General features: G+C 40.4%; 2 protein-coding genes across 3 annotated transcripts in view; both read left to right on the plus strand.

Annotated features, from left to right (window-relative positions):
- PPP2R5C (protein phosphatase 2 regulatory subunit B'gamma) overlaps positions 1-4,143 on the plus strand; it is a 79,789-nt gene extending 75,646 nt beyond the window's left edge. For both annotated transcript variants that reach the window (XM_064659193.1, XM_064659194.1), the window contains one exon: positions 1,201-4,143. In XM_064659193.1, coding sequence (XP_064515263.1) covers positions 1,201-1,332 — 132 coding nt within the window. In that variant the 3' untranslated portion in view covers positions 1,333-4,143. The remainder of the gene's footprint in view (positions 1-1,200) is intronic.
- A 4,862-nt stretch (positions 4,144-9,005) lies between these two features.
- DYNC1H1 (dynein cytoplasmic 1 heavy chain 1) overlaps positions 9,006-25,965 on the plus strand; it is a 44,992-nt gene continuing 28,032 nt past the window's right edge. Inside the window, exons 1-27 of the mRNA XM_064659195.1 lie at positions 9,006-9,304; positions 11,884-11,971; positions 12,572-12,745; positions 12,991-13,246; positions 14,164-14,350; positions 14,524-14,795; positions 14,905-15,132; positions 15,607-16,683; positions 16,916-17,095; positions 17,382-17,531; positions 17,823-17,969; positions 18,116-18,256; positions 18,390-18,566; positions 18,679-18,789; positions 18,872-18,991; positions 19,181-19,420; positions 19,941-20,096; positions 20,456-20,569; positions 21,175-21,285; positions 21,365-21,574; positions 21,947-22,093; positions 22,315-22,481; positions 23,182-23,355; positions 24,029-24,194; positions 24,275-24,463; positions 24,547-24,735; positions 25,407-25,689. Coding sequence (XP_064515265.1) covers positions 9,034-9,304; positions 11,884-11,971; positions 12,572-12,745; positions 12,991-13,246; positions 14,164-14,350; positions 14,524-14,795; positions 14,905-15,132; positions 15,607-16,683; positions 16,916-17,095; positions 17,382-17,531; positions 17,823-17,969; positions 18,116-18,256; positions 18,390-18,566; positions 18,679-18,789; positions 18,872-18,991; positions 19,181-19,420; positions 19,941-20,096; positions 20,456-20,569; positions 21,175-21,285; positions 21,365-21,574; positions 21,947-22,093; positions 22,315-22,481; positions 23,182-23,355; positions 24,029-24,194; positions 24,275-24,463; positions 24,547-24,735; positions 25,407-25,689 — 5,725 coding nt within the window. The 5' untranslated portion in view covers positions 9,006-9,033. The remainder of the gene's footprint in view (positions 9,305-11,883; positions 11,972-12,571; positions 12,746-12,990; positions 13,247-14,163; positions 14,351-14,523; positions 14,796-14,904; positions 15,133-15,606; positions 16,684-16,915; positions 17,096-17,381; positions 17,532-17,822; positions 17,970-18,115; positions 18,257-18,389; positions 18,567-18,678; positions 18,790-18,871; positions 18,992-19,180; positions 19,421-19,940; positions 20,097-20,455; positions 20,570-21,174; positions 21,286-21,364; positions 21,575-21,946; positions 22,094-22,314; positions 22,482-23,181; positions 23,356-24,028; positions 24,195-24,274; positions 24,464-24,546; positions 24,736-25,406; positions 25,690-25,965) is intronic.

Below are 25,965 nucleotides of genomic sequence, written 5' to 3' on the forward strand. Positions count from 1 at the left end.
GTTTCTAAACCTCTGCCTTGCTTCAGACCTTGGATAGCTTAACCAGTGATGGGGAGAGGGGCCTCCTTTCACTCACTCCAGAGCCTAGTACTAGTGCTAGTGGAGAAAGGTACAAACAAAATTATTTTGCCTTTCCTTGCTCAGAAAGTGTACAAGGAGTGAGTGAGATGATTAAAAGGTTATAAGCCAGTTATTCAAAGGCGAAGATCCTGTCCTGGTGAAGATAACAGAATGTTTTCAAACAGTAACCCTTACTATTAGGAAAAACTTCTAGAAAGCTGTGAGAAGTATAAGTTTGCAAGAAGATGGATAAGTTTGGGTCACCAGAATTGATATAAGGATTAGAGTATTGCAGAAAGCAAGCTAGGTAGCATTCCTGCATCAGTCTCTGAGAGGACACTTGACGGACCATTGGATATCCCTTGCTAAGTACCATCAGAAATTAATGTTAAAAGGAGCTACTACAGCTGTCAGGTAAAAAGGCAAGTCAAAAGGACAGCTTAGTTTGTTTCTTAAATTAAACTTCAAAAGTGAGAAACTATGTTAAAATCTATAGAATGTTAAAATCTATAGAATTGCAGTGAAAGTCAGGTTTATGCCAGAGGTCAGCAATGTGGCAGAATGTCCTTACTGAAGAGGTGATGGACTGACTGGGAAAGTAGATCAGGATTTTTTTTCTGTACCAGACTGTGTGAGCATTTTTAGTGAATACTGTTTGCTACAATGAAATTTGACCACTGTGACTTACTAACTTTTTGAAAATGCTAGTAAATCAATGGCTAAGTAAAAAGCCAGTCAAGTTTTTTGTAAGGACTTCTTTATAGAAGAACATGAATAAACAGGGTAGGTGAGAGAGACATGGGAACTACATACAGGTACCATTACGTAGTTGAAAGATACTTTGATAGGAATACTGTGGTTTTGAAGAGCATTGGTAAAATTGGTGAAGTGGTAGTAATGTTGTGATTGTTAGTAGCTTAGAATTTCTTAGTTGTTTCTAATTTTTCCTCTGAGCAAAAAAGTGGGTTTAATACTTGAAACTGCGTAGCTAGTAGGGTAAAGAGAAGAAAGTATAAACTTCTTCCCATATGTTTTTTATTTCTTTTCCCATAAGTCAAAATACTTACGTGCAAGAAATATTCTTAAGTAATTGTTTAGTACTTAATAAGTTTGGCCAACTTTGTTCTATTTTCATTTCAGGCACAGAAAGATCAGAAAAAAGATCGTCCTCTTGTGCGACGCAAGTCAGAACTGCCTCAGGATATCTATACCATGAAAGCCTTGGAATCACATTGCAGAGCTGATGAATTAATATCACATGATGGGCATTAAACTATTACAGTGAAATATTATTTTGGAGGAAAAGTTTTTTTTCTGGACTCAGTTCTACAGTAGAACTTACTTTTTTGTGCCATACCAATCAGTTACACAAAGTCAAAGCTTTCTTCAACCCAGTTCTGTAGGCAATAACTTAATAGAGTATGCAGCTCAAGATTAGTAGTTCAAACAATGGTAAATTACCCAGTTCCATTTGCAGAATATTGGGTTGACTATAATCAAGTGGACACAATTTCCTGGAGGTGTTGTCATAGTACCAACTGGCTGATAACATGCAGTTTTTGTAGTCGTATTTGAGAAAAACATTCTATAAACTCTTTCTGTCTAAATAAGTGAATGACCAATAGTTGGTACTAATGATAAATGTGTTTTTCAAAAGTAAACTTATTTCAAATATAAGTATTAAACTTTTTCTAGGATTTCTCACCTTTACAGTTGTTTCCACATTATTGCTGTCCTGTAATATACCAGCAGTTTTGCAAATACACAATTATTCTTTCGTATTATAAAACATGGCTTACAAACTGGTAACATTCGTGACAATCCTCAGTCATCATTCCTTTCTAAGAATTCTGTAAAATCATTTCTCTTTTACTTAGGATAAAGATATATATATATATCTATATATACCACATCCTAATACTTTATGTAGATTTAAAGCCATATCTTCCAGTCTTTAATGTATAATATGGCACCAGTATTCCAGGTATGAACTGGTAGAAGATTTTTTTCCTAAAATGAAAATTTGTTTACTATGACTGGGAATAGACTGAATATGAAATTTCATTTTAAGTTTTTTCAAGTCAATAAAATAACTCTTTCGCTGTTTTCTCCCTTATCTGAGCTTTTAATACTCAGCATTTTTCTTGGGCTCTAGGAGTTCAATATTCTGTGGCAGATATTATGTGTGATTTCAGTTGCATCAGTTTTTATCTGAAAGGTGAACATAATCTTTCAGGTAACACAAGATCATAAGCTTATTTTTAAAAAAACAAAAAAAAAAAGGAGAACAGACTCTTGAATTCCATTCTGCTTCTTTCTAAATGAGTCTAAGAGCTGAGGAGATAGTGACCATAATTTTACCGTGAAAATATTTTTTGTTGTTGTTGTAAAGAGCACATGTGCTGCAAATACACCTCACAAGTGAACTGAAAATGCATCTGAGTTGCTGATGATCTTCAAATGCTGCTATATATTCCACAAGATTACTTGCATGTAATGAGCTTTTTGTTGTAGATGGAAAAGCACGGGAGGAAAATCTCTTTAAAAATATAGTGCTTTGTCTTCAATATTTGATTTCTCTCAGGGTGGCCAGTATTTTGACTTACTTATCCTGCTTAAAAGCTGTTTGAAATGTGTTCTGCTATTCTGAATGGGTGATTAGTTTCTTTTGTCTCTGGCAGTAACATGATATAACTTAATGTTTAATGTCTTGATGCATAAAGAGATAAAAAACGTGGCTTCTTTAAAAACAGTTTTGTTCTACTTTTTAAGGAAGTATAACATCTCCTGCATCCATAAAAAAGAATTGCTCAAAGCAGACATTCATAGTAACCTTGTGCAGATGTAGTGCCTGCTGTTTGTTGGTTGCATTTAACATTCAATTTCCAATATTTGTTACGTTGTCTATTGGAAGAAAATTGTGAGTGATAAATATTGGCTTACAACAACTAAATTTCAAGACCAACCCAATCTTTTAAGTGGAATGTCCACTGTGTCTGAAAACATTTCCTGTAAAACTTGAAAAGAATATGCTTTACCATTAGGATAAACTATATGAAAGCAGTTTAAAGATGCCTTCTCCTTTTGAGGGAAAAAGGGTGCTTTTTTAATTGTGTAAAGCAACGTCTACGTATTTTGATATACCATTGTTTGAACTTCCATCTTTAGCTGGTAGATTATCAGTTACCTTTGATTTTGGGTGTTCAGTATGTTTGTGCAAGAGGTCGCTGAAAGGAATTATTCCTATGTTACCCGAGGGGGGTATAAAAAAGCTGTATATCAATGTTTGATTGATTGTGTGATGCTCAACGTATAGGGACATCTTTCACTGTCTAGATTTTATTTTTGTTCTTTATTGAAGATAAACACTCACCAAAAAGGGAAATATTGTGGTATTTTTTAGGGCTTGAAGGTCTCTATAAAGACATATTTGAAGTTTTGGGCCACTAAACATTTGCTTAGGCAATATTCCAAAATCTATCACCACTAATTGTTTAGCATGTTTATTATCAATATTTATATACTTCTTATAATCCTGTACTAAACAATTCTAAAACTAATACATCCAAAATAAAAAGAAAAATTGACGTAGAATTTTGGTGACTGTTGTTCTTCATAAAGTTCTGTCTGACACCTTCCCCCCATTTTCCAAAATTACACCTGTACATCAGGAATGTCAAAAGTAATATTACAAGTGTCTTTTTAGTGTGGCTTTAGTATGGCTTCATTTTAATATTGTACATACATTGTACCTTGTTTTATGGTAATAAGTAATAAAAATGTAGACTTCATATTTTGTACAGAATCGTCCTATGTACAGAATAAAAAGTTCCTAGAAACAGCAAAAATAGGTAAGTGGCACAATTATTTTTCATTAGACAATATCTGTAACATTATGCATTAGTGGAATGTTAAGTTCAAATGTACCTACATATTTTTTAACATTTTGTAATTCGATTTTTTGTTCTGGCATTGTTTCTGAAGAACTTCATACACCTGCCATTTAATATGCTTTTATCTAATTTTAAAACTTAAAAAAAAAAGGGTGTATTATATGGACAAATAAAGAACATGTGAATTTTACTTGTTCATCATGAAACTAAATTTAACACGGGGTTTGGGGGTGTGTTCAGATTATTGTTTGCACAGTCAGCTGTACAGATGAAAATAATTTCATAATTTCACAAAAGCAAAATAAATATGGAAAGGCCATTACCAAAAAAGAAAAAGAAAAAAGAAAAAACAGCTCAGGAATAATGGATATTCAGTAGAAAAAAACAGACTTCAGTTGTAGAGCACCAATCAGTACTAAAAGGAATTTGCTAAAACTCCAATCTACAGTTATGGAAAATGCACCTTTCATACCACCATATTTTCCCCTGTAACACTTCTGTATCGACAGGTGTCAAGCAAAGTAGCCAAAAAATCGAGGATTATATTGTGGAAGGTGGTAGGTGGTCAAGTGGCAAAGATGTAGGGAAAAACTGAAGTCTGCAGTAGGAGTTGTTTTCCCTCTGCAACCCATAAAAGTCTTCAAAAGAACTAAGAAAGTAACTCGCATAAAGCGAGTAAGGGGAGGGTTGGGGGAGGGGGTGAACCTGGGATCAACAGCTGACTACTGACTTGAGTTATGAATGTAAGATTTGAGTTATAAATTAGGTCTTTGCATACTGAAAGAAATGGCTTTCTGCTTGAGCTCAGTAGTAAACACATCACATCATGAATGAAAAACTAGATATTGAAACAACTGAGAATCCAGTCATTCACTTAAGGAAATTGGGGTCAAATATCTCTCAAAATGCAACATTTTTAAAATACTGACAATGATGACATTTTTCCCATATAAATACCTTACTGAGTTGCAAGCATGTTCAGGAAGTGACCTTTAATCCTTTCTCTCTAAGGGAATTAAGCTTGGGGGCTTTGACCAACAACCTTTTTTGGCATTGCTTTCATGGTTTGGCTTTGTAGAATTGGAAAGGAAGGTGCTGGTGTAGCACCTATTGCTTGTATTTAGAGGTTTGTTAGATTTGCTTTATGTGCCTCCCAAATGTACTTACAGGAGATCACTGTAAGTGATTCCAGGTTATCCCAATGTTCTGGAACACATTACAGGCCACCCACCTGAAAGTGGAGCATTTCTGCCCCTCTGATCTTGTCCTCCCTGTGTGCAGTGAGTGTGGAGACTCTGTGTATAGCTAATTAAGAAATGCCATTCTAATTACCATATCACTGTCTCCCTGGATTAGTTTCTTTTCTATGAGGAGACTTGGCTCGAGCTGTCTTTACCTTATGAAATAAAGCTTTGATGTAGTTAAACATTTCTGTATGAAGAAATTCCCAAGGGAGGATTTACTGTGGAGCTAAAGAAGGTAATGGATTATCCCTTCCCCTCATAATTGAAGAGCAGCATGACTGTAGTTGGCTTTCCCTGGGCCCAGGCACGAGGGAACTGCACTCACTCCCACACCAGAGGGCTGCACACACACAACGTGCAGGGTTCATAAGCTGTGGTGGTAAGGGGAGAGGGCTTCCACTGTTTAACTACAAAGGGGAGAAGGGCATTCACAGAATTGCTTCAAACTATTTTAGATATTTTTGTGAAAACCACACTGAAAGGGTTCATGCTAGCATGAAGGGTTTGCCATGGCAATTTTTCTGGTACCCTGGCTGTAGAATTAAAGATGCAAGAGGATTAGAGATGGGAAAGCAAGTGATTTGCTCTGATGGTTATTTGTTTGGGTTTTTTGCTTTGTTTTTGGTCTCAAATACTACTAAATTATTATTAAGGATAGGGAAAGAAACTTTTTTTTCCCCTTAAATTGTTCCTTTTATAAAGTGTGAAAAAGGTTCTGTTTCTACATATGTTGTGTGGCATTTGCTAGGAGCAAATCTTGTCTGCCTTGACAAGTCATAGTTCTCATTCTCATTCTCTGAAATACATATCTTTAGTTAAATTGTAGGGCCTATGTGTCATACTGTCAGTCATGGTGTTTGCATGACTGATTTCGGTGGCTTCTCATACCTGTGAGAAGGGCCAGGTCCTTTGTGTATCCAAGAAAAGGACATCTGGAATTAACTAGTGAAAGATCATGGCAAACTATTTTTCACCCTGACTGAGCAAGCTAAAGCCTTTTCTCTCCATAGGCTTTAACTGCACAAGAGAACTTGTGCAAAAAGCTAGTTTGTCTTGTCCCTGCTTCAATTTCCCTTTACTTACTTGGTATCATTCTCCCATTCCCTTTGGCACAGTAGATAAGGATGAAGTGATAAAGGAATACAAAGTCTTACCTACGCTAGCTTTTAGTTGCAAGTAGCCTAACGTTTAGATATCAGAATTCAAGACTTGTTCTTTATGCCATAAAGTCTTGTCAGACATAGTGCATTTCTATTTTTAAAACCTACTGTTGGGGATTTTTTTGACCCTACTTTCTCTGCAATTTGACAGCAATATATATAAATATTTGCTTGAATTGTGATTTCCTATCCCTGTCCTGCTTTCTTCTTACTTCCTAACTTTCCTTATTTATATTTTTTTTCCTGGCAGCAGTAATGAAATATTGTATCTTACTTTGTAAGCTACAAATATTCTGTCAGGTTTTGGTGCAGCAGGTGATGATTCCTCTAGAAGGACAAGCATGGAACCATCTCTTGAGCTCACCTCCAAGGAGATGCGAAGTTACACTTCACATGCATCAAAGTTGCTCAAGAATATTACCAACACCCTTTTAATGAACATCCTGAAGGCCACAATGTTAATTTATCCTGCGTTTTTGGATGCTTGGCCTGTGCTGGCACTTACTATGTGGATGTAAGAAGCTGCTTATTCTCCCCCCATTGGAAAGTAATCAGACACCACCAGATATGGGATAGCTTTGGAATTCAGGCAGCTTAGAAAAGTTTGCTAGTTTTTTCATGTGAAAAGCAATCCTAAAACATAACCTACGTATAGAAGAATGATCAGCTGTGAGCAAACTAGACTTTGGAAAATGGCAATAGGCAAGTGTTTTATTAAACACTGTCTCAGTAACTATTCTGTAAATACAATATTCAGATCAGTACCTACAGCTATTTTTCTTCATCAAAAATAAATTCTACTTTTCTACTGGAGGGGGAAGGTGTTTAAATGGTTTTGATTCATCAAAAACCAATCACCTCTTTTGGTGCTTGTGGTTGAAACTTACTTGCTGAACAGATCTTTTTTTTTTCCCAACCAAGAAGGTTTGGTGTTTCTATTACTTAATAAAATCAGTGTTTTGTCAAGGTTCAACTGGACTCATAAACCCTTTAGGAGCCTACTTGAGCATGGCATGCTTTTTCCCTTAGTAGAAATGGAGGAGCCAGGGCATGTGGCTGAGCTTTCAGGATTCCTAGTATTGTAGCTGGACCTAGACACTTTTGCTGAGTTACACTTGTGTAGTGGCTTACAACTCAGGACTTTCTTTGCCAGCAGGATATTTCACCCCAGCTTCCTTCTTGTGCAGTACATCTGAGCAGATCCTGGACCTGAGAGTCTCTGCATTTCCCTGTTTATCTATCTGAGGAAATGCATGTGGGGTTCAGAGGCAGTTTTTGCTTCTCTTTTGGGGCCAACATTCCATTTTCCACCTACATATGAGCAAAAACTGGAGTTTCAGTCTGTGGGTCACCCACCATCCCTAGTGTACTTTTGGAGAGTCAGTGGAATTGCTTTGGGACTTCACAGCCCCCTCTCCAAGACACATTCAAATGCCAGCCAGGACCAGGGGAGGAGGGTACTTGTTTGGGCACAGAGAAATGGGATCATCCATCTCAGTGGCAGTGAGCTAAACTCATCTAATACCTTGATCAGTCAAAGACACTGGGACGTGGCAGCTGTAAAAGACCTTTAAGAATTTTTAAAGATTAGATTTACTTTTTAATTAAAGTCCCCTTTTTCAGTGATGTGCTTTTGCTCCCTGTGTGTCCTTTGTGTTTGGGAAACAGTCTCACAAAAGACTGGGATTAATGGTTTGGATGCTGGATTCCTTAAAGGATAATTGCAGGGCTGGCTGGGCTGGGTATATAAAGCCCCCGAGGTACAAGAGTCGGGGGTGGCTCTTCACTGAAGAAGCCTTGCAGTTGGCCTGCTGCTATCTTCGTGGGAAAATGTCACTTGTGCCATCTGTTAAGGCTTCTGGGTTAATTTTCCACGTGAAATAAACATTTTTCATTCGGACAAATGAGCCTCGGAACTGCTTTGTCTTCCAGGTCCTGGGGCGGCGGCAGCAGCAGCAGCAGAACGCGTCTGGCCCGGGCAGTGCTGCCAGGGCGCTGAGGCCTGGATGGGGGGGAAGGAGGGGGGATTTTCCCCTTCCCGCTCGGATCCCGCCCTCTCCTTCCAGAATAAATCACTTGGATAAAATCCTTGCGGAAGGATTTCCTGAAGGGAACCCTCCAGTACCTGGAGGGAGCCTACAGGAAAGATGGAGGGGGGACTTTTCACAAGCGCATGTAGTGACAGGACAAAGGGGGGATGCATTCAAATCAAAAGAGAGTAGGTTTAAATGAGATATGAGGAGGAAGCTTTTTGCTGGGAGGGTAGTGAGGCACTGGAATAGGTTGCCCAGAGAAGCTGTGGATGCGCCATCCCTGGCAGCGTTCAAGGCCAGGTTGGGCTTTGAGCAATCTGGTCTAGCGGAAGGTGTCCCTGCCCACGGCAAGGTGGATGGAACCGGATGATCTTTAAGGTCCCTTCCAACCCAAACCATTCTGTCATTCTATAAATAGAAGAGCGAGGCCGCGGGGAGGCGGGAGGAGCCGGCGGGAAGCAGCGGGCAGGCGGGGGAGCCGCTCGGAGGCTGAGGGAGGCGGGCGGGGCGGGGCGGGGCGGGCCGCCCGTCCCAGGCTCCCCCGCGGCGCGGCCGGGCGGGGCTCGCAGCGCGGCGGGCGGGCTCAGCCGGGGCGCGGCGGGGCGGGCGGAGCGCGGTGCCGGCCCGTGTCCTCTGCCTCGGCATGTCCGACTCCGGCGGCGGCGGGGGCGGCGGCCCCGGCGGCGAGGAAGGCGGCATGGAGGTGTCGGGCTCGGCGGTGCAGAACGTGGCCGACGTGTCGGTGCTGCAGAAGCACCTGCGCAAGTTGGTGCCGCTGCTGCTGGAAGACGGCGGCGAGGCGCCGGCGGCGCTGGAGGCAGCGCTGGAGGAGAAGGGCGCCCTGGAGCATATGCGCAAGTTCCTCTCCGACCCGCAGGTCCACACGGTGCTGGTGGAGCGCTCCACGCTCAAAGGTGAGGCGGCAGCGGGGCCGCCGCCGTGGCAAAATGGCCGCGGCCGCCCGGAGCCGCCGCCCTGCCGCGGGTGGGAGGGGCGCGCCGGCCGCCGCGGGGCCGCTCCGCCTCAGCACGGCCCGGCCGGGCACCGCGCGGGAGAGGGAGAGGGAAAGGGAGAGGGAAAGAGCAGGCACGGCGCGGGATCGGGGTTGGAAGAGAGCGGGCATGGCGCGGGACCGGGGTCCGGAGAGGGCGGTGGCAGCAGTGGGGACCCGCCCGCCGCCCTGGCTCTGCTGCCGCCGCCCAGCCCGGCCTCCGCCGCCGCCTTTGTTCCTGAGGCCCGGAGGATGCTCGGCGGGGCTGTGGGCGCAGATCTGGGCGTGCTGCGGCTGCGTCCGTCCCTTCTTGGGGAGGCACCGAAGATGCTTCGTCAGTCGGCTGACGGGTGCCGCAGGCTGCTGGGGAAGCGGCCTCCTTCTGGGCGAGGCAGGCAGCGAGCGCTGAGACGAACTAAAGCGCCAAAACCTCGGATAAAAGGAATATAAATACCCTAGACCTGAATAGGCTTGTAAAAAACGTCGTGTCATGGTTAACTAGCGAGCCCCCGAAACTGACAAACGCAGATGTGGACCTTGCGGTGCCTTTGTTTAGTTACCTCAGCTCGGTGGCCGTGCTGCTTGTGCTCGGAACCGCATCAAGTGCTGCATTAAATAAATACTGCAGCTAAGCTGAGACTCTGACTCGAATATCTTTGTTATTTACATGCTGCTGTTACCATTTATTTCGAAAATTGCCAGCAAATCTGTTGTTAAATAGGCTCTTACTGTCACAACGCAGCCTAATGAACAATGACAAAACACGACTAGGCTTCATCAGTAATGCAGACTCTTGCTATTAAACAAGCCCCTGCAGTCTGTCAATGTATACCTGCCTGCCAGCGTGACCTTGCAGATTTTAATATTAAGCTTCTGGATCTCTACTCCTAGCGTGCTGATGGTTCCATTCCTGTAGATATATATCAAATCTTAATATAGTCATACTTCATACTGCATTATTTAACATGTCAGCAGCCACAGTTTAACATAATGCATGTATGCTCTGCAGTTGCTGCTCACTGAGGGAAGCATAAATAAGATTCTTCTGTTTGCTGTCTATTCCCTATAAGCTTAAGATGTTGCTTAAAAATACCCTGTCTTTGTTTATCTTATGCCTGTTTCCACTGATTATCCTTCTGCTTCCCCTTCCAAAGTTTGAGACTTCTTTTTCAGCAGGGTTAATTTTCTCGAAGGGAACAAAAGAACAACTGTCTTTATGAATTCATGATACAGTATTCAATAAGATTTAAAGAAAATCCATTGAATATTAATTGGCTATGCAGATGATGTCTGCATTTGTCCCGTGCCTGGCTCATGAAGTCAGTTATCCTTAGTTCAGGTTGGAAGGATAAATAAAAGATAGTGGTGATCAGTTAGCTCCATGCTTGTGGCATACATATTGTTATATATATATGTGTGTGGTTAAAAAGAAATTGAGACACTCATTACATGTTTCAGAAGCCAAATACTAATTTACAATATCCAGAAGGCATTTCTATCTGTGTCTTCTGGTTTAATAGCAGTTATTTGGGCAGAGTGGATTTTCTGATTGGCAGCCAGTCTTCAGACTTAACAAATCTGGAACCTCCACCAGCATATGGAGATCTTTTCTCTGACACTATTAAAAGCAATGTTATTACTGAAGCTTGTCTGTGGACTACATAGCATGACATAAATTATTGATTACAGTGAAACAGAAGCCATGTTTCTGAGTAATGAAAAATGCTCTCTGGTATCACCAGCTACCCAACCTGCCAACAGCTTTCATACAGGTTCCTGTGGTGTCTAGTGCAGTGTTGTTCTTTGACCAGGCTTCTGGTCCTCGGGATCACAACTGTGACGCCCCGAGGCTGTATCTCCTAAGAGGGTATGAATGAAATCAGGATGAGAGTCTACTGCAATGTGTCCAGAGTGTCCCCCAACAGGCGGTAACCTTCTGCACCGAAATCACTGCATTGCACCACGACTGCCTGCATCCCCAGCAATTACATCATCTGTGATGCATTGGTTTTGGTAATGCCTGAGTACTTCCCATAGCTTGGCCTTTTGTTCTGTCAAGAGGTGGTTTTTTTGTTCAGAGACTTAATTTCCAAATCATTTTCAAAGGAAAAGTCTGAAAATACAAAGCCACCTTTGAAAGAAAAAAGCAGCTGTTTAATGTTCTCGCTGAAATGTAATTATTCTGGCAGCATATCTCTACAAGTAAATGCACATTCTGTAATGCAGATTTCTCTCTCAGAATACAAGTTATAATTCACTTGTTGTAATGTTTTATTGTTTTTTAATAGCAACCTAAAAAAGTTAATGGAGTTCGTTAAAAAACAATGAACCCATTCTGAATCTGAGAGATATTGCAAAGCTACATTTGACCTAGTTTAGTTAAGTAAGTTGGTGTGGAAATTAAAGGTCAGAAAATAGCCTGATAATAGCAGAAGATGGTTGAGAGCGAGTGGCAGATGCGTTAGAAATGAAGCATTTCTTACACAGTATGTTTTTTTGCAGAGGATGTGGGAGATGAAGGAGAAGAGGAAAAAGAGTTCATTTCCTACAGTATCAGCACTGACATTCATTATGGAATAAAGTCAAACAGGTGAATTAGTAAAATAGATTTAACATTTCTACCCTATGAATGCAAAACCTACACAAGCAGATTTACCTACTTTACCTACAAATTTACCTCCAATTTACCTAGTGCTTTCAGGCAGTATTTTTATTCAAGTGGGGCAATAGCTTTTCAGAGTGGAGGCTCTGATAAAATAAGGGTGTGTCTTGAGGCTGAAAGGAACAGACTTAGGACTTCTTACTCTGCAGTTAAAGAACAAAGTTTTATTTGTTTGGCATACATACAAATGTAACATACAACTTGGGTTCAGTAATATTCAATTATGTCTGACTCTTAAATATTTGTCACTTATCTTGATGTATATTGGGCTCTGAAGCTCTGTAAAATGTGTGCCTCTTCAGTGTGCCCTTGCTTCAGAGTCCTTATTGGCAGTTCACTTTGGCTGATTGCTGAAGTATAAAGATGTATTTATTTGGAAGACTTGTATTCGACTCTCATAGAAGAAAGATTATGAAGTATGATGATACAGATTAGCATTTGACTGCTAAACTTGCAGTCATATTAAAGCTATTCTAACTGTCACTTAAGTTCCAAATGATTAGTTAGTAACTGTTCTCTGTTCTGCAGCCTGGCCTTCATTAAACGTACACCAGTGATCGATGCCGACAAACCAGTGTCTTCCCAGCTCAGAGTGCTCACTCTCAGTGAAGACTCTCCGTATGAAACACTACACTCTTTCATTAGCAATGCTGTTGCTCCCTTTTTCAAGTCCTATATCCGAGAATCTGGCAAAGCAGACAGGTAATTCAGTATAAATACTGCATTTCTGTGCTAATGAATTGAAGTAAATGTTTAATGCAAAAAAAAACCCAAAACAAACCAAAACAACAGTAACTCCTCAAGGTGAGTCATGTTAAATTGTTTAAGCACACAGTTGCACATGATGCTGTTGCTGACTCTTGGAAAGCAGTTCAGATGATGGCCTGAATGTGTTGTGTATGGTTTTTGTTTTGGCTTCTTATACAGTAATATCTGTGCTTTTTCAGGGACGGCGATAAGATGGCTCCTTCAGTTGAGAAAAAGATTGCAGAGCTTGAAATGGGCCTCTTACATTTGCAGCAGAATATTGAAATTCCAGAGATCAGTCTGCCAATTCATGCAACCATTACTAACGTTGCCAAGCAGTGTTATGAACGTGGAGAAAAACCCAAGGTTACAGACTTTGGTGAGAAAGCTGAGGATCCGTTGTTCCTCAATCAGTTACAGTCTGGAGTCAACCGCTGGATTAGAGAAATACAAAAGGTAAAAAAACAAAACCAAAACAAACCAAAAGAACCCAGAAAAACAACTAAGTGCTAACCTATGTAGTACAGTGTATCTTTTTCACAGTTTAACTGGTAAAGTGTTGCTTCATGCAGGATACTCTGAAGATCTGAGACTAGACCAGTTTTCTGAGTCACCAGAGACACTATTCTAAATTAGGCTAAATCTGGTCTAGAATTAGGCGAAACTCAGTTTAAATTTGGAGTCTAGTCTAAATTGTTCTACAAGTAGCTGAGAGCATGACTGTTTTATACATATTGTAGTAGACTTAAGTAACCGGCAATAATCTTGTGAATTTTGTAACTATTCTTAAAACTTTTTCAGCAGATTGAGAGAAACAGGTCTTGTTGGTTTGGTTTTTTATTTCCTCTGGTGCATCCACAACTGCATCACAACAGTTGCTCCAGCCCTATCTTGTAACCTCATACTCCTGCCTGTTACTCTTCAAAAGAACTGCTGTTACTCAAAAGTAGCATCTCATGTACTACTCTGAGTTTTTTCCCTCTATAAACACATGTTGCTCTTGGAACAGTGTTGCTTTTTCTTACTTGAGAGCGTAAAACATCTGTTATCCTGCCTGGCTCATCTGTCATTAACCAGAATACAGACACTGATCAGGAAAGCAGGCAGGTGACATTTTTAGGCCATGCTGAAAATACTACATGAGGGTCCTAAAACTCACTTTCAGGACCTCTATAATTAAACTTCCTCATGTGTTGCATGCAGTTCCTACACTTTTCACAGAATGAGTGCCAAAACTGTCTGAGGTTGGATTATTAAAACCTAGCAGATATTACATGTTTCAATTATATTTAGTAACAGCAAGTTTTTACAGTCAAAGCATATAAATTAAATGCTTTTCTCCCTCTCTTCTCTTTCTCTCTATTACTTTGAAGGTGACCAAATTAGATCGAGATCCTGCATCAGGCACTGCATTACAGGAGATAAGCTTCTGGTTAAATTTGGAACGGGCTCTGTACCGCATTCAGGAAAAACGTGAAAGCCCAGAAGTTCTTCTGACTCTGGATATTCTAAAACATGGCAAACGTTTTCATGCAACTGTCAGCTTCGACACAGACACAGGTAAAATACCTTTTCAGTAACATTTTTCACAAATGACCTACGGAACTTAAGCTGTTACAAAATTTGAGCATTGTGGTACATAGAACAACACTGGTAGAGGAACCTTGGTGTAGTTAGAGCTACAGATTTGGTTAATGAAATGAAAAGTTATATTAAAAATCTTTTCCATTTAGGTCTAAAACAGGCACTGGAAACCGTGAATGACTATAATCCGCTGATGAAAGACTTCCCACTGAATGACTTGCTGTCTGCTACTGAGCTGGACAAAATAAGGCAGGCCCTTGTTGCAATATTTACCCATTTGAGAAAAATCAGAAACACAAAATATCCAATCCAGAGGGCATTGCGTTTAGTGGAGGCCATTTCAAGAGATCTGAGTTCTCAGCTACTTAAAGTGTTGGGAACCAGAAAACTCATGCATGTTGCCTATGAAGAGTTTGAAAAGGTATGTTCATGGTTTTGTGGTACTGGTTACTGTATTTTTGCATTGATCAGTGACTTTCTGGAAGCATTTAATTTGGGAGCTGAAGTTCCTATTCTAAAACTTCTTTCAGGTGATGGTTGCATGCTTTGAAGTATTCCAGACCTGGGATGATGAATATGAGAAGCTACAAGTTCTGCTCAGAGATATCGTGAAAAGAAAAAGGGAAGAGAACCTGAAGATGGTGTGGCGGATAAATCCTGCTCATAGGAAACTCCAGAGTCGTCTTGATCAAATGAGGAAATTCAGGCGTCAGCACGAGCAGCTGAGGGCAGTTATTGTGAGGGTCTTGAGACCTCAGGTAATTTTTTTAGTTGCTATTGAACTGAAAATTTGTGTGGCTCCTTCAAGAGCGTTACTGTTACTTAGAGAAGTTACCAACACAAAACTAATGTAACATTCAGTTTCACTGGCTGCTTCCAAAACCAGTTTAGTTTCAAACCCCTGCTAATTGGCTTAGCTTTAATTCTGACTTACATTGAATAATACATGACCATCCTCATGTTAATAAGCACAGCAAGTCTAGACATATAAATCCTTGAGCTTGAGTAAACCACAGTGGAAAATGAGATTATGCTCCATAGTAGTGAAAGTTTGTAAAGTATCTGTATTACCCTGTTCCTACTGGCACTTAAATCTGAAACATGACTGAAAGTTTGTTAAGGATTTACTAATTTGTAGGGGGATTTGCAAGGTTTTTTGGAACAGACTGTGTTTAGCCATTTTTAGGTAAATTTTGAAGCATCCAACTCACTAAACTGTGATTCCAATGCAGGTAACTGCTGTTGCCCAGCAAAATCAAGGAGAGGTACCCGAACCACAGGATATGAAAGTAGCAGAAGTCCTTTTTGATGCTGCAGATGCTAATGCGATTGAAGAAGTCAATCTTGCTTATGAGAATGTTAAGGAAGTAGATGGATTAGATGTTTCCAAAGAAGGTACAGAAGCCTGGGAGGCAGCAATGAAGCGCTATGATGAAAGGATTGACAGAGTTGAAACAAGAATAACTGCCCGTTTGAGAGATCAGCTTGGTACAGCAAAGAATGCCAACGAAATGTTCAGGATCTTCTCTCGGTTCAATGCCCTGTTTGTCAGACCTCACATCCGCGGTGCCATCCGTGAATATCAAACACAACTGATCCAGCGTGTGAAAGATGACATTGAGTCTCTTCATGACAAATTTAAAGTACAATACCCGCAGAGTCAAGCTTGTAAAATGAGTCACGTCCGTGACTTGCCTCCTGTGTCCGGCTCCATAATTTGGGCGAAACAGATTGACAGGCAGCTCACTGCTTACATGAAGCGTGTTGAGGATGTCCTTGGTAAAGGCTGGGAGAACCATGTAGAAGGTCAGAAGCTAAAGCAGGACGGAGATAGCTTTCGCATGAAGCTCAACACTCAGGAGATCTTCGATGACTGGGCAAGAAAAGTTCAGCAGCGCAATCTTGGTGTGTCTGGTCGCATTTTCACCATTGAAAGCACTCGTGTTCGAGGTCGATCTGGAAATGTCCTGAAACTGAAAGTCAACTTCCTCCCAGAAATAATTACACTTTCAAAAGAAGTCCGAAACCTGAAGTGGCTCGGCTTCCGTGTCCCACTGGCAATTGTCAACAAAGCTCACCAAGCAAACCAGCTCTACCCATTTGCTATTTCTCTCATTGAAAGTGTCCGCACGTATGAGCGAACATGTGAGAAGGTAGAGGAGCGTAATACCATCTCTCTGCTGGTTGCTGGCTTGAAGAAAGAGGTGCAGGCTTTGATTGCAGAAGGAATTGCACTCGTGTGGGAATCATACAAACTTGATCCATATGTACAGCGGTTAGCAGAGACCGTCTTCAGTTTCCAGGAAAAGGTTTGTTTTCTTTCAAATTCTGCAAATTTTTTACGTTTATACACATACTTCAAGTATAAATGTGTGGTTATCCAAAAGTCAGATTGGATGGCTGAGGACCAGGTCTGTAGCTCTTGGGTTAAGTAGGTGATTGATCAAAATAAAGATAAGTGATTAACCATTACTGTGTAATTACTGTTGTCTCAATCTAACCTGTCAAACTAAACATCCCATTTTTCCTAAACCATTTTAGGTGGATGATCTGCTCATTATTGAAGAGAAAATAGACCTGGAAGTGAGATCATTGGAAACATGCATGTATGATCACAAGACTTTCTCTGAAATCTTGAACAGAGTTCAGAAAGCTGTGGATGACTTAAATCTTCATTCATATTCAAATTTGCCAATTTGGGTCAATAAGCTGGATATGGAGGTAGGTTTGAGATCAAGGAGGAGTATACGTTTAGAGGAGAGATTCTTCCTAATATCTAATCTAAACCTACTCTTTCAATTTAACGCCATTACCCCCTGTCTTATTGTTACAAGCCCTTGTACAAAGTCCCTCTGCAGCTGTCTGTAGCCCCCTCAGGTATTGGAATGACTTAGTAAAGGAGCAGTTGGTTCTTTAAGGTACCATAGGTGTCAGAATATATTGGTAACAGAGATCTTCATACACTGAATATGCAGATTTTTCCTCCAATGTGTCTTATTTTCTTTAGATTGAAAGAATTCTGGGTGTTCGTTTGCAAGCTGGACTGAGGGCCTGGACCCAAGTTCTTCTTGGTCAAGCAGATGACAAAGCAGAAGTTGACATGGATACAGACGCTCCTCAAGTGAGCCATAAGCCTGGTGGTGAACCCAAGATCAAAGTAAGCTTTCTTGTGTTGTGCTTTTTTGTGGTTGTTTTTTTTTTTTTTTTTTTAGGTTAGGATTTTTGTTTGTTTGGAGTTTTTTTCTTATTGTCAGTTGTTAGTTGCAGGAATTATTTCTGAGACTTATATGGGAGATATATTTCTTCTGCATCTGTTTTTGGAGGAATACTTGCATCCTCCCATTTAAGAGCAAGTTGATTTTTCAGAAGTGCTGCTTGAAGTCCAAAATTCTTGTCTACATGTAGTAGTATCTGCCAGTAAAAATGATTGCTTTTACTGTTTCTGCAGAATATTGTACATGAACTAAGAATAACCAACCAGGTGATATACTTGAATCCACCAATTGAAGAGTGTAGATACAAACTTTACCAAGAAATGTTTTCTTGGAAGATGGTAATCCTGTCGCTACCAAGAATTCAAAGTCAGAGGTATCAGGTAAGTGTAATGAAGCTGTATCTAAGTCTGAGCAATTACCTTCACTTTGCAATTAATTGTGCTCGATATGTTAATGTGTTGCTCTAGAACTGCATCTGAGTGCTCTAGAAGGGAATGTATATCACAAGTATAATTGTGGTTCTTAGGTTGGAGTGCATTATGAGCTGTCTGAGGAAGAGAAGTTCTATCGTAATGCACTGACAAGGATGCCTGATGGCCCTGCAGCTCTGGAGGAGTCATACTCGGCTGTCATGGGAATTGTGACTGAAGTGGAGCAGTATGTCAAGGTAGGAGGCTGACACCATGTAATGCTACAGCTAAAATGAACACAGACTTCCAGTTTTCTCTGGGGGTTGGAGGGAAATGCATCTTTTGGAATGTACTGGAAAGATTCTGAACATTGTGAAATACCTGAATTAGGTTTGGCTGCAGTACCAGTGCCTGTGGGATATGCAGGCTGAAAACATATACAACCGTCTCGGAGAAGACCTGAATAAGTGGCAAGCCCTTCTGGTTCAGATAAGAAAGGCAAGAGGAACATTTGACAATGCAGAAACCAGAAAGGAATTTGGACCTGTTGTCATAGACTATGGCAAGGTAAGAAATTGTAATTATCGTTTATGATAGATGCATTAAATTTCAGAATGGGCATATGACAAAAAATAGCAAGGCTGACAGATTACTGTTACATAACATTATTTACTTGTAGGTACAATCAAAGGTGAACTTGAAGTACGACTCCTGGCACAAGGAAGTGCTCAGCAAATTTGGCCAGATGCTTGGTCAGAATATGACAGAGTTCCATTCACAAATTTCTAAGGTAAGATAAGTCCTTATTCTAGTTTTTCACTTTCAGATCAACTGTTCTAGAATGCTAAAACACTGATTTGTGCCCTTAACAGTCCCGTCAAGAGCTGGAGCAGCATTCTGTGGACACTGCTAGCACTTCAGATGCAGTGACATTCATCACATACGTGCAGTCCTTGAAACGTAAAATCAAACAGTTTGAAAAGCAAGTTGAGGTATGCTGTTCTGCTTATGATTCCTACTTGTAGAAATGTCAGGCTTATCTCTTAAGATGCAGCTTTATGATATTCAAGTTCTCTTAAAAGCAGACTTGAATTTGATAAGCTCTGTAGTGAGCATTTGTATTTAGCCTTGTGTTTAAAGTTAGTTTTGTCATTTTAACTTACAACCATTGTCTCTTGTAGCTTTATCGCAATGGTCAGCGCTTGCTTGAGAAACAAAGGTTCCAGTTTCCTTCCTCTTGGCTGTATATTGACAACATTGAAGGAGAATGGGGTGCCTTTAATGACATTATGCGCAGAAAGGATTCTGCCATTCAACAACAAGTAGCAAATTTGCAGATGAAAATAGTTCAGGAGGATCGTGCAGTGGAGAGCCGAACAACTGACTTGCTGACAGACTGGGAGAAAACAAAGCCCGTAACAGTAAGTAGTGGTGAATAATATTCAGTAAATGAGGTAGATTTTTTGCATTCAGTAAGAAGTACTAAGTTTATTTTTATGCTCTTTTTTTGCAGTTTTTCATTTTAGATGATGGTAGAAGTGTTTTTGAGGGTTCTATAATAACTTGTCAATGTGTTGATTTTGGGGGTGGTTGCAGAGGGAAATTTACCCTTAAAGCAGAGACCTCTGTTAAGTGCAGAAAGAAAGATGACTTCAGTGACTATCAGAGCTTTGTCTGAAACAAGGTATATGTCAGAGCTATGCACGTAGGAGGATTCAGAAGCAAGCTGCTGTTTGCTTTCTTTTTTTTTTTCCCTAAAGTGCTTTTTAGTAAAGCCAAAAACTGCATGTAAAATTGGAATGAGACTTACTCTGGACTAGTATGTTGCCTTATTGTCAGAAAACTGGAGAAATAATGAGACAAACCAACATTTAATATTTAGTCCTTGCATTCGGCTTGATTGTAGGATTATTTGATTAATATATCCCATGCAAACTTTAGGGAAATCTGCGTCCAGAAGAGGCTCTTCAAGCTCTTACCATTTACGAAGGGAAATTCGGCAGGCTGAAGGATGATCGTGAGAAGTGTGCGAAGGCCAAGGAGGCTCTGGAACTGACAGATACAGGACTGCTCAGTGGCAGTGAAGAGCGTGTCCAGGTACAACCTGCTCACATAACTTCTTGTCAGTTGTGGATAAAAATGTTTCAGTTCCATCATCCTCTCCCTTAAAAGAGGGACTCGTAGCCTGTGCTGCATAGGTATCAGGACACCATCTCCACACTGGTTCAATTCTAGCCTTAAGAGATTGTGATGTCTTCTATGTCTGTCTTATTCTTTTGAAACAGTTATGAGATGCAAAAATCTCATCTTGGTCACTTGCTATTGCAGTTCTGTTGAACTGATGAGCTGTCTGAAGGTTTTTGACATATTAAAAGTATTCTGTTTAACTCCCCCATGCTAATAACTTTGAAGAAATTAGGAATAACTGCTGATTTTTGATTTATTCTTTACTACAGGTAGCCCTTGAAGAGTTGCAGGATCTCAAAGGTGTCTGGTCTGAACTGTCAAAGGTTTGGGAACAGATTGATCAAATGAAAGAACAACCCTGGGTTTCAGTGCAGCCTCGCAAGGTACTTCACTTCTATTTACATAGACAGTATAACTGCCACAAGTGTATGCAAATTAAGAATTAGACCTCTTGAGATAGACATGCTCAATTGTCACATTTTCAGTGTTCAGGTACCTTTTTCAGTATCTTGTGAGCATGTTTCTTCTTTATGCTAAGCTGCAAAATATTCACTGGATTTTCACATCTAATATTACAGAAGATTTATGGTTCCAGTAGTTTTGAGATTGAAATTGGACTGCCTGTACAGAGAAAAAACTGTGTTGTTTTTAAATAGGCTGTTGGACCTCATTAGAGAAACTTCATTATATGGTTGGGTGAACAGCATTGGTTTTAATTCAATGCTCAGGGGGTAAAGAGCAGTTGGATCACTAAACCATAAGCTGCCTGTGACAAGACTGTCATAAATCTTAATAGGACCCAAAAAATTACATTCCCATAATGTAAGTAACCACATCTTAGGCAAATGTGTATAACACTTAAAAGAGCCATACTGTTGACAATATCTCATTAGCAATAGTTGTCTGTAAAAAGTACATACACAAAACTTGTACAGTTTTGTGCACAGCACTTGTAGAGAAGATTTCATTGCTTTTATGTTGTTGACAGCTTCGACAAAACTTAGATGGTCTGCTGAACCAACTGAAAAACTTCCCCGCTCGCTTGCGACAGTATGCCTCCTATGAATATGTTCAGAGACTTCTGAAGGGCTACATGAAGGTGAGTTTGTACTCATTTCTAAAATGCATGTGTTCTGTACTCAAGTTCAAAGATGTAATTCGCTTTCTTGTCTCCTTAGATAAACATGTTAGTTATCGAACTGAAATCCGAGGCCCTTAAGGACCGTCACTGGAAACAGCTGATGAAAAGGCTTCACGTTAACTGGGTTGTCTCCGAATTGACCCTGGGTCAGATCTGGGATGTGGATTTACAGAGAAATGAAGCAATTGTCAAAGATGTCCTGCTTGTGGCTCAGGGAGAGATGGCTTTGGAAGAGTTCTTGAAACAGGCTAGTATCAGCTCTTGTATGTGTTCATGCAATAGCAAACCAAAGGCTTGCTGTTGGGTGGCTGACACTTGTGTAGTAAACTTGTCACTCTAAGCTGTCAATACAAGTGCCAAGACTCCGTGGAGCTGGGGAACAGTTTAAAGCTGATGAAACCTGTATTATTTGGGGAAAGCAGTTCTTGATAGTGACTGCAAAGACCCCACCTTGTTCAAGTTTTACCTAACTGCATCATATTCTCAGTACTTTAAAAGCTTGAGCATAAACCCAGAATCCTTGGGTAAAAAAAGTAAAATGTGATTAACACATTTCTACTTTGTAACTATGTTGAAGCAGAAATGATTGATGTCATATCTTAAACATCCTTTTCTTCAGATAAGAGAAGTGTGGAACACTTACGAACTGGACTTGGTCAATTACCAGAACAAGTGTCGTTTGATTCGTGGATGGGATGACCTTTTCAACAAAGTAAAAGAGCACATTAACAGCGTGTCTGCTATGAAGCTGTCACCATACTACAAGGTAAAATGGAGAACAAAGCTAAGGAATCTTCCTTTAATTCTGCCTTCCCCTCTTGTTTAGTTCATGTATTTGTCAGCAGGGACTATATTCACCATGTAAGTTGACAGTTAATTCCATTTGCATACTTTGTAACCCTCCAACAACTGTTTCCATTAATAATTATTAGCAATCAAAAGCATGATAATATTAAAATGAATATTAATGCAGTATTTAAACTTCAGGTGTTTGAGGAAGATGCCCTTAGCTGGGAAGATAAGCTGAACCGTATCATGGCACTCTTTGATGTCTGGATAGATGTCCAAAGGCGATGGGTGTACCTGGAGGGCATCTTTACTGGCAGTGCAGACATCAAGCACTTGCTGCCTGTGGAGACCCAGCGGTTCCAGAGGTAACTTTTCAATTGCTTTGTTCTTTTCTTGCCTCCTTTGGGGCACCATATGGCCAGGCCTGAAACTTCATGACTCAGTGTAACGCTCTCTAAGTTAAAATACTGACTGTATTCTTGCCTGGTCCAGCTGGATTATAGCCCTGCTGTAGATGTAAGTTCATCAAGCAAAGAGGTGCAACTATGACAGAAAAACCTTTATAGTAAACAGGCTGATGTACAGTTTCTAGAAGATGGGAGTTTTAGATGATTGGGATTCAGGTGATTTTTCTTGCTAGTTCCTGCTAGCTGCTCCAAGGATTTTTCTGGCATTGTGGCTGCAAGAAGGCTTATTTCTGTTGCTGCAGCCTTTAGTCTCGCCCTTGAAACATTATTTACTTCCTCTGCTTTACCTTGCTCTGATTATACTTATTCATTCCACACACTTCCAGTCTGATCAAAGAATCGGATTTATGCATCTCTTCAGGAAATGAAGAAAAGTAGATCTTCTGCAGTGGAATTAGTAGATTGAACATTGCAAAGAAGTTAGATTTTGTTGTTGTGGGCTTGGCGTAGATAAAGAGCTATTTTGGGAATTTAGCCTGGTGTTACCTAGAGCAACTGCAACAGTTAGAGACAGAGTGGTCATTTAGAGACAAGTAACTTTGGTGTCCCGCAGGCCTGTGTTTGTTGAGTAACACATACTGTGTTATTTTACTTGCAGCATCAGCACTGAGTTTTTGGCACTCATGAAAAAGGTGTCCAAATCTCCACTTGTGATGGATGTTCTTAACATTCAAGGTGTGCAGAGATCATTAGAAAGACTGGCAGACTTGCTTGGCAAGATACAGAAGGCACTGGGAGAGTACCTGGAAAGGGAGAGGTCCTCTTTCCCTCGGTAAGAAGTTGACTCTGGTTGTCTCTTGAAGTAAAATAATATGATGTTTCTGTGCAGGAATTGGTGTACTGCTCTGTGAAGCTTCTACCAGTTTTTGTGCATTGCATATCTGTGGTGTTACAACCATTTAAATCTGTGTTGTATATACAGAATTCAGTTATAGGCACTTCTAAGGAAGTGGGACTGAAACTTCCCTTACTTGCTCATCTGTAGCTGGTTACAGAAATCACATACTGCTTAAGGAACCATTGCAGCTGATTTCTGTAAACTTAAAGGTTCTTCTGCCATTTGATTGAAGGACAGGTTTTGACTTTGACTAGTCCTCATCTGGTTTGTTGCTTAACATGAGAGAGTAAGGCTGAGGGAGGTACTGAGTCTCTGCCTAATAGATTTAATTCAATTCTGGGCTCTACAGTGGGTATTTCAGGGTAAAGAAAATGATCCACAATGTGGAGCATGTATACACCTGTGTATGGTACAGACCACGTGAACTGAGACTTAATGGTAGCACTGAGTTATAACTTTTAGCAAATTTATGGTTCGTGCACTCTTACAGTGTTAGGGAAATGGTTGCCAATTACTCCTGTATAGTGGCCATCTATGAAGCAAAAATCATAAATTAAAAGTGATAGTTGGGAGTTCTGATATAGATCTCATTTTCTGTGATTATTAGGTTTTATTTTGTTGGTGATGAAGACTTGCTTGAAATCATTGGAAACAGCAAAAATGTTGCTAAGCTACAGAAGCACTTCAAGAAAATGTTTGCAGGAGTCGCTAGCATTATTCTGAATGAAGATAATTCTGTGGTTCTTGGGATATCCTCACGTGAAGGAGAGGAGGTATAGCTGCAGTGTTTCTTTTTAAATAAACTTCTGAAAATAAGTGAAAGTGGGCTTACTTAAATCTTTAATTCTTGCAGGTGCTGTTCAAAACACCCGTCTCCATCACAGAACATCCCAAGATCAATGAGTGGCTTACTCTTGTTGAAAAAGAAATGAGAGTGACCCTTGCTAAATTGCTTGCAGAATCTGTAACTGAAGTAGAAATCTTTGGAAAAGCAACTTCAATTGATCCAGCAGTCTACATCTCTTGGATTGACAAATACCAGGTATTAACGTGGAACACCTAAGTATACTGCAGCTTGGTTACTTCAGTGAAGAAAACAATCTGATGAGGATTTTTGTTCCACAGGCTCAGCTTGTTGTCCTGTCAGCCCAGATTGCATGGTCTGAGAACGTGGAGTCAGCCCTCAATGGTGGAGGTGGAGACAGCAGTCCTCTCCAGTCTGTGCTGGCCAATGTTGAGGTCACACTCAATGTCCTGGCAGACTCTGTGCTGATGGAGCAGCCGCCTCTTCGCAGAAGGAAACTGGAGCACTTGGTAAGTAAAAACTTCCTTTCCTCTTCTGGGTTTGCAGGTGAGGATTTTTAAAAGTTTAATGAAAATATTGATCAGTCTAAGACAACTTACAGGAAAAGTTTCTTGCTTTTGAAGCAATTACATCAATGCCTGATCCAGTAGGTGGTGGTGGTTTTTCACAGTTGTGTTTTATAGACTGGCTCACAGAACTGATCTTTAAACCAGCTCTTCCAGATATGTGAGCTACTGATTTCTTCATTTAAGTGTGAAATATGTCACTAAGCTGCTTATTATTGTAATCAAAATACTCATTTTTTTGTAGATAAGGACTGGAGGGGAGGGGGAGGTTAAAATCATTATGGGTTATTTCTGTAGATTTTTAGAGGGAAATACCTGATCTGTTTTAGGAGTACCTGTCTTCATAGTTTCTGGCAAGTGAAATACCGAGTTCAGTAGTGTAATGGATTAACAGACTTACTGGACCAGAATGCTTTGCTGAAAATCCTTAACAACAGCAGGCAGCATTGTTAGTTTTGTCTTTGTGGCAACAGATTTTAAAGCAGAGACTGGTTTTATGTCATGATTTCTAAGTGATGGCAATTAATTTTGCTAATCTGAGAAGCTGTAGGATTCCTGGCTTCGTTAGCAATGGCTTGTGTTGCTGTGGTCTAAGGAGTTACTTCATTCTCCAGATCACCGAGTTGGTGCACCAGAGAGATGTTACAAGATCACTGATCAAAAGCAAGATTGACAACTCCAAATCCTTTGAGTGGCTCAGCCAAATGCGGTTCTACTTTGACCCAAAGCAGACAGATGTGTTGCAACAGCTCTCAATTCAGATGGCAAATGCCAAATTCAACTATGGCTTTGAGTACCTTGGTGTTCAGGATAAGCTGGTACAGACTCCTCTTACTGACCGCTGCTACCTGACAATGACACAAGCCCTGGAGGCAAGACTTGGAGGATCACCATTTGGTAAGTTAGTGAGACAAGTATATAAATTCTTATCTTCTCTAATACTTGATTATCTTCTCTAATATGTGTGTGAATGAGTGGTTTAGGTCACTTAAAGAATCATCAACAGGGTTTCAGCAAAGGCGAGTTTAATATAAATTTGTGAAAGCACAACAAATTCAATGGTAAAGTTCACTCTATTACTTACGGTATAGGTAGAACTCATAAAAGAAAAATTGAATTAAAAGCAATTATGCACAGACCAGGGACACAGGATAAGTAGGGATAACAGTAAGG

This window comes from Pseudopipra pipra, chromosome 6 (assembly GCF_036250125.1).
Source record: "Pseudopipra pipra isolate bDixPip1 chromosome 6, bDixPip1.hap1, whole genome shotgun sequence".
Lineage (NCBI taxonomy): Eukaryota > Metazoa > Chordata > Aves > Passeriformes > Pipridae > Pseudopipra > Pseudopipra pipra.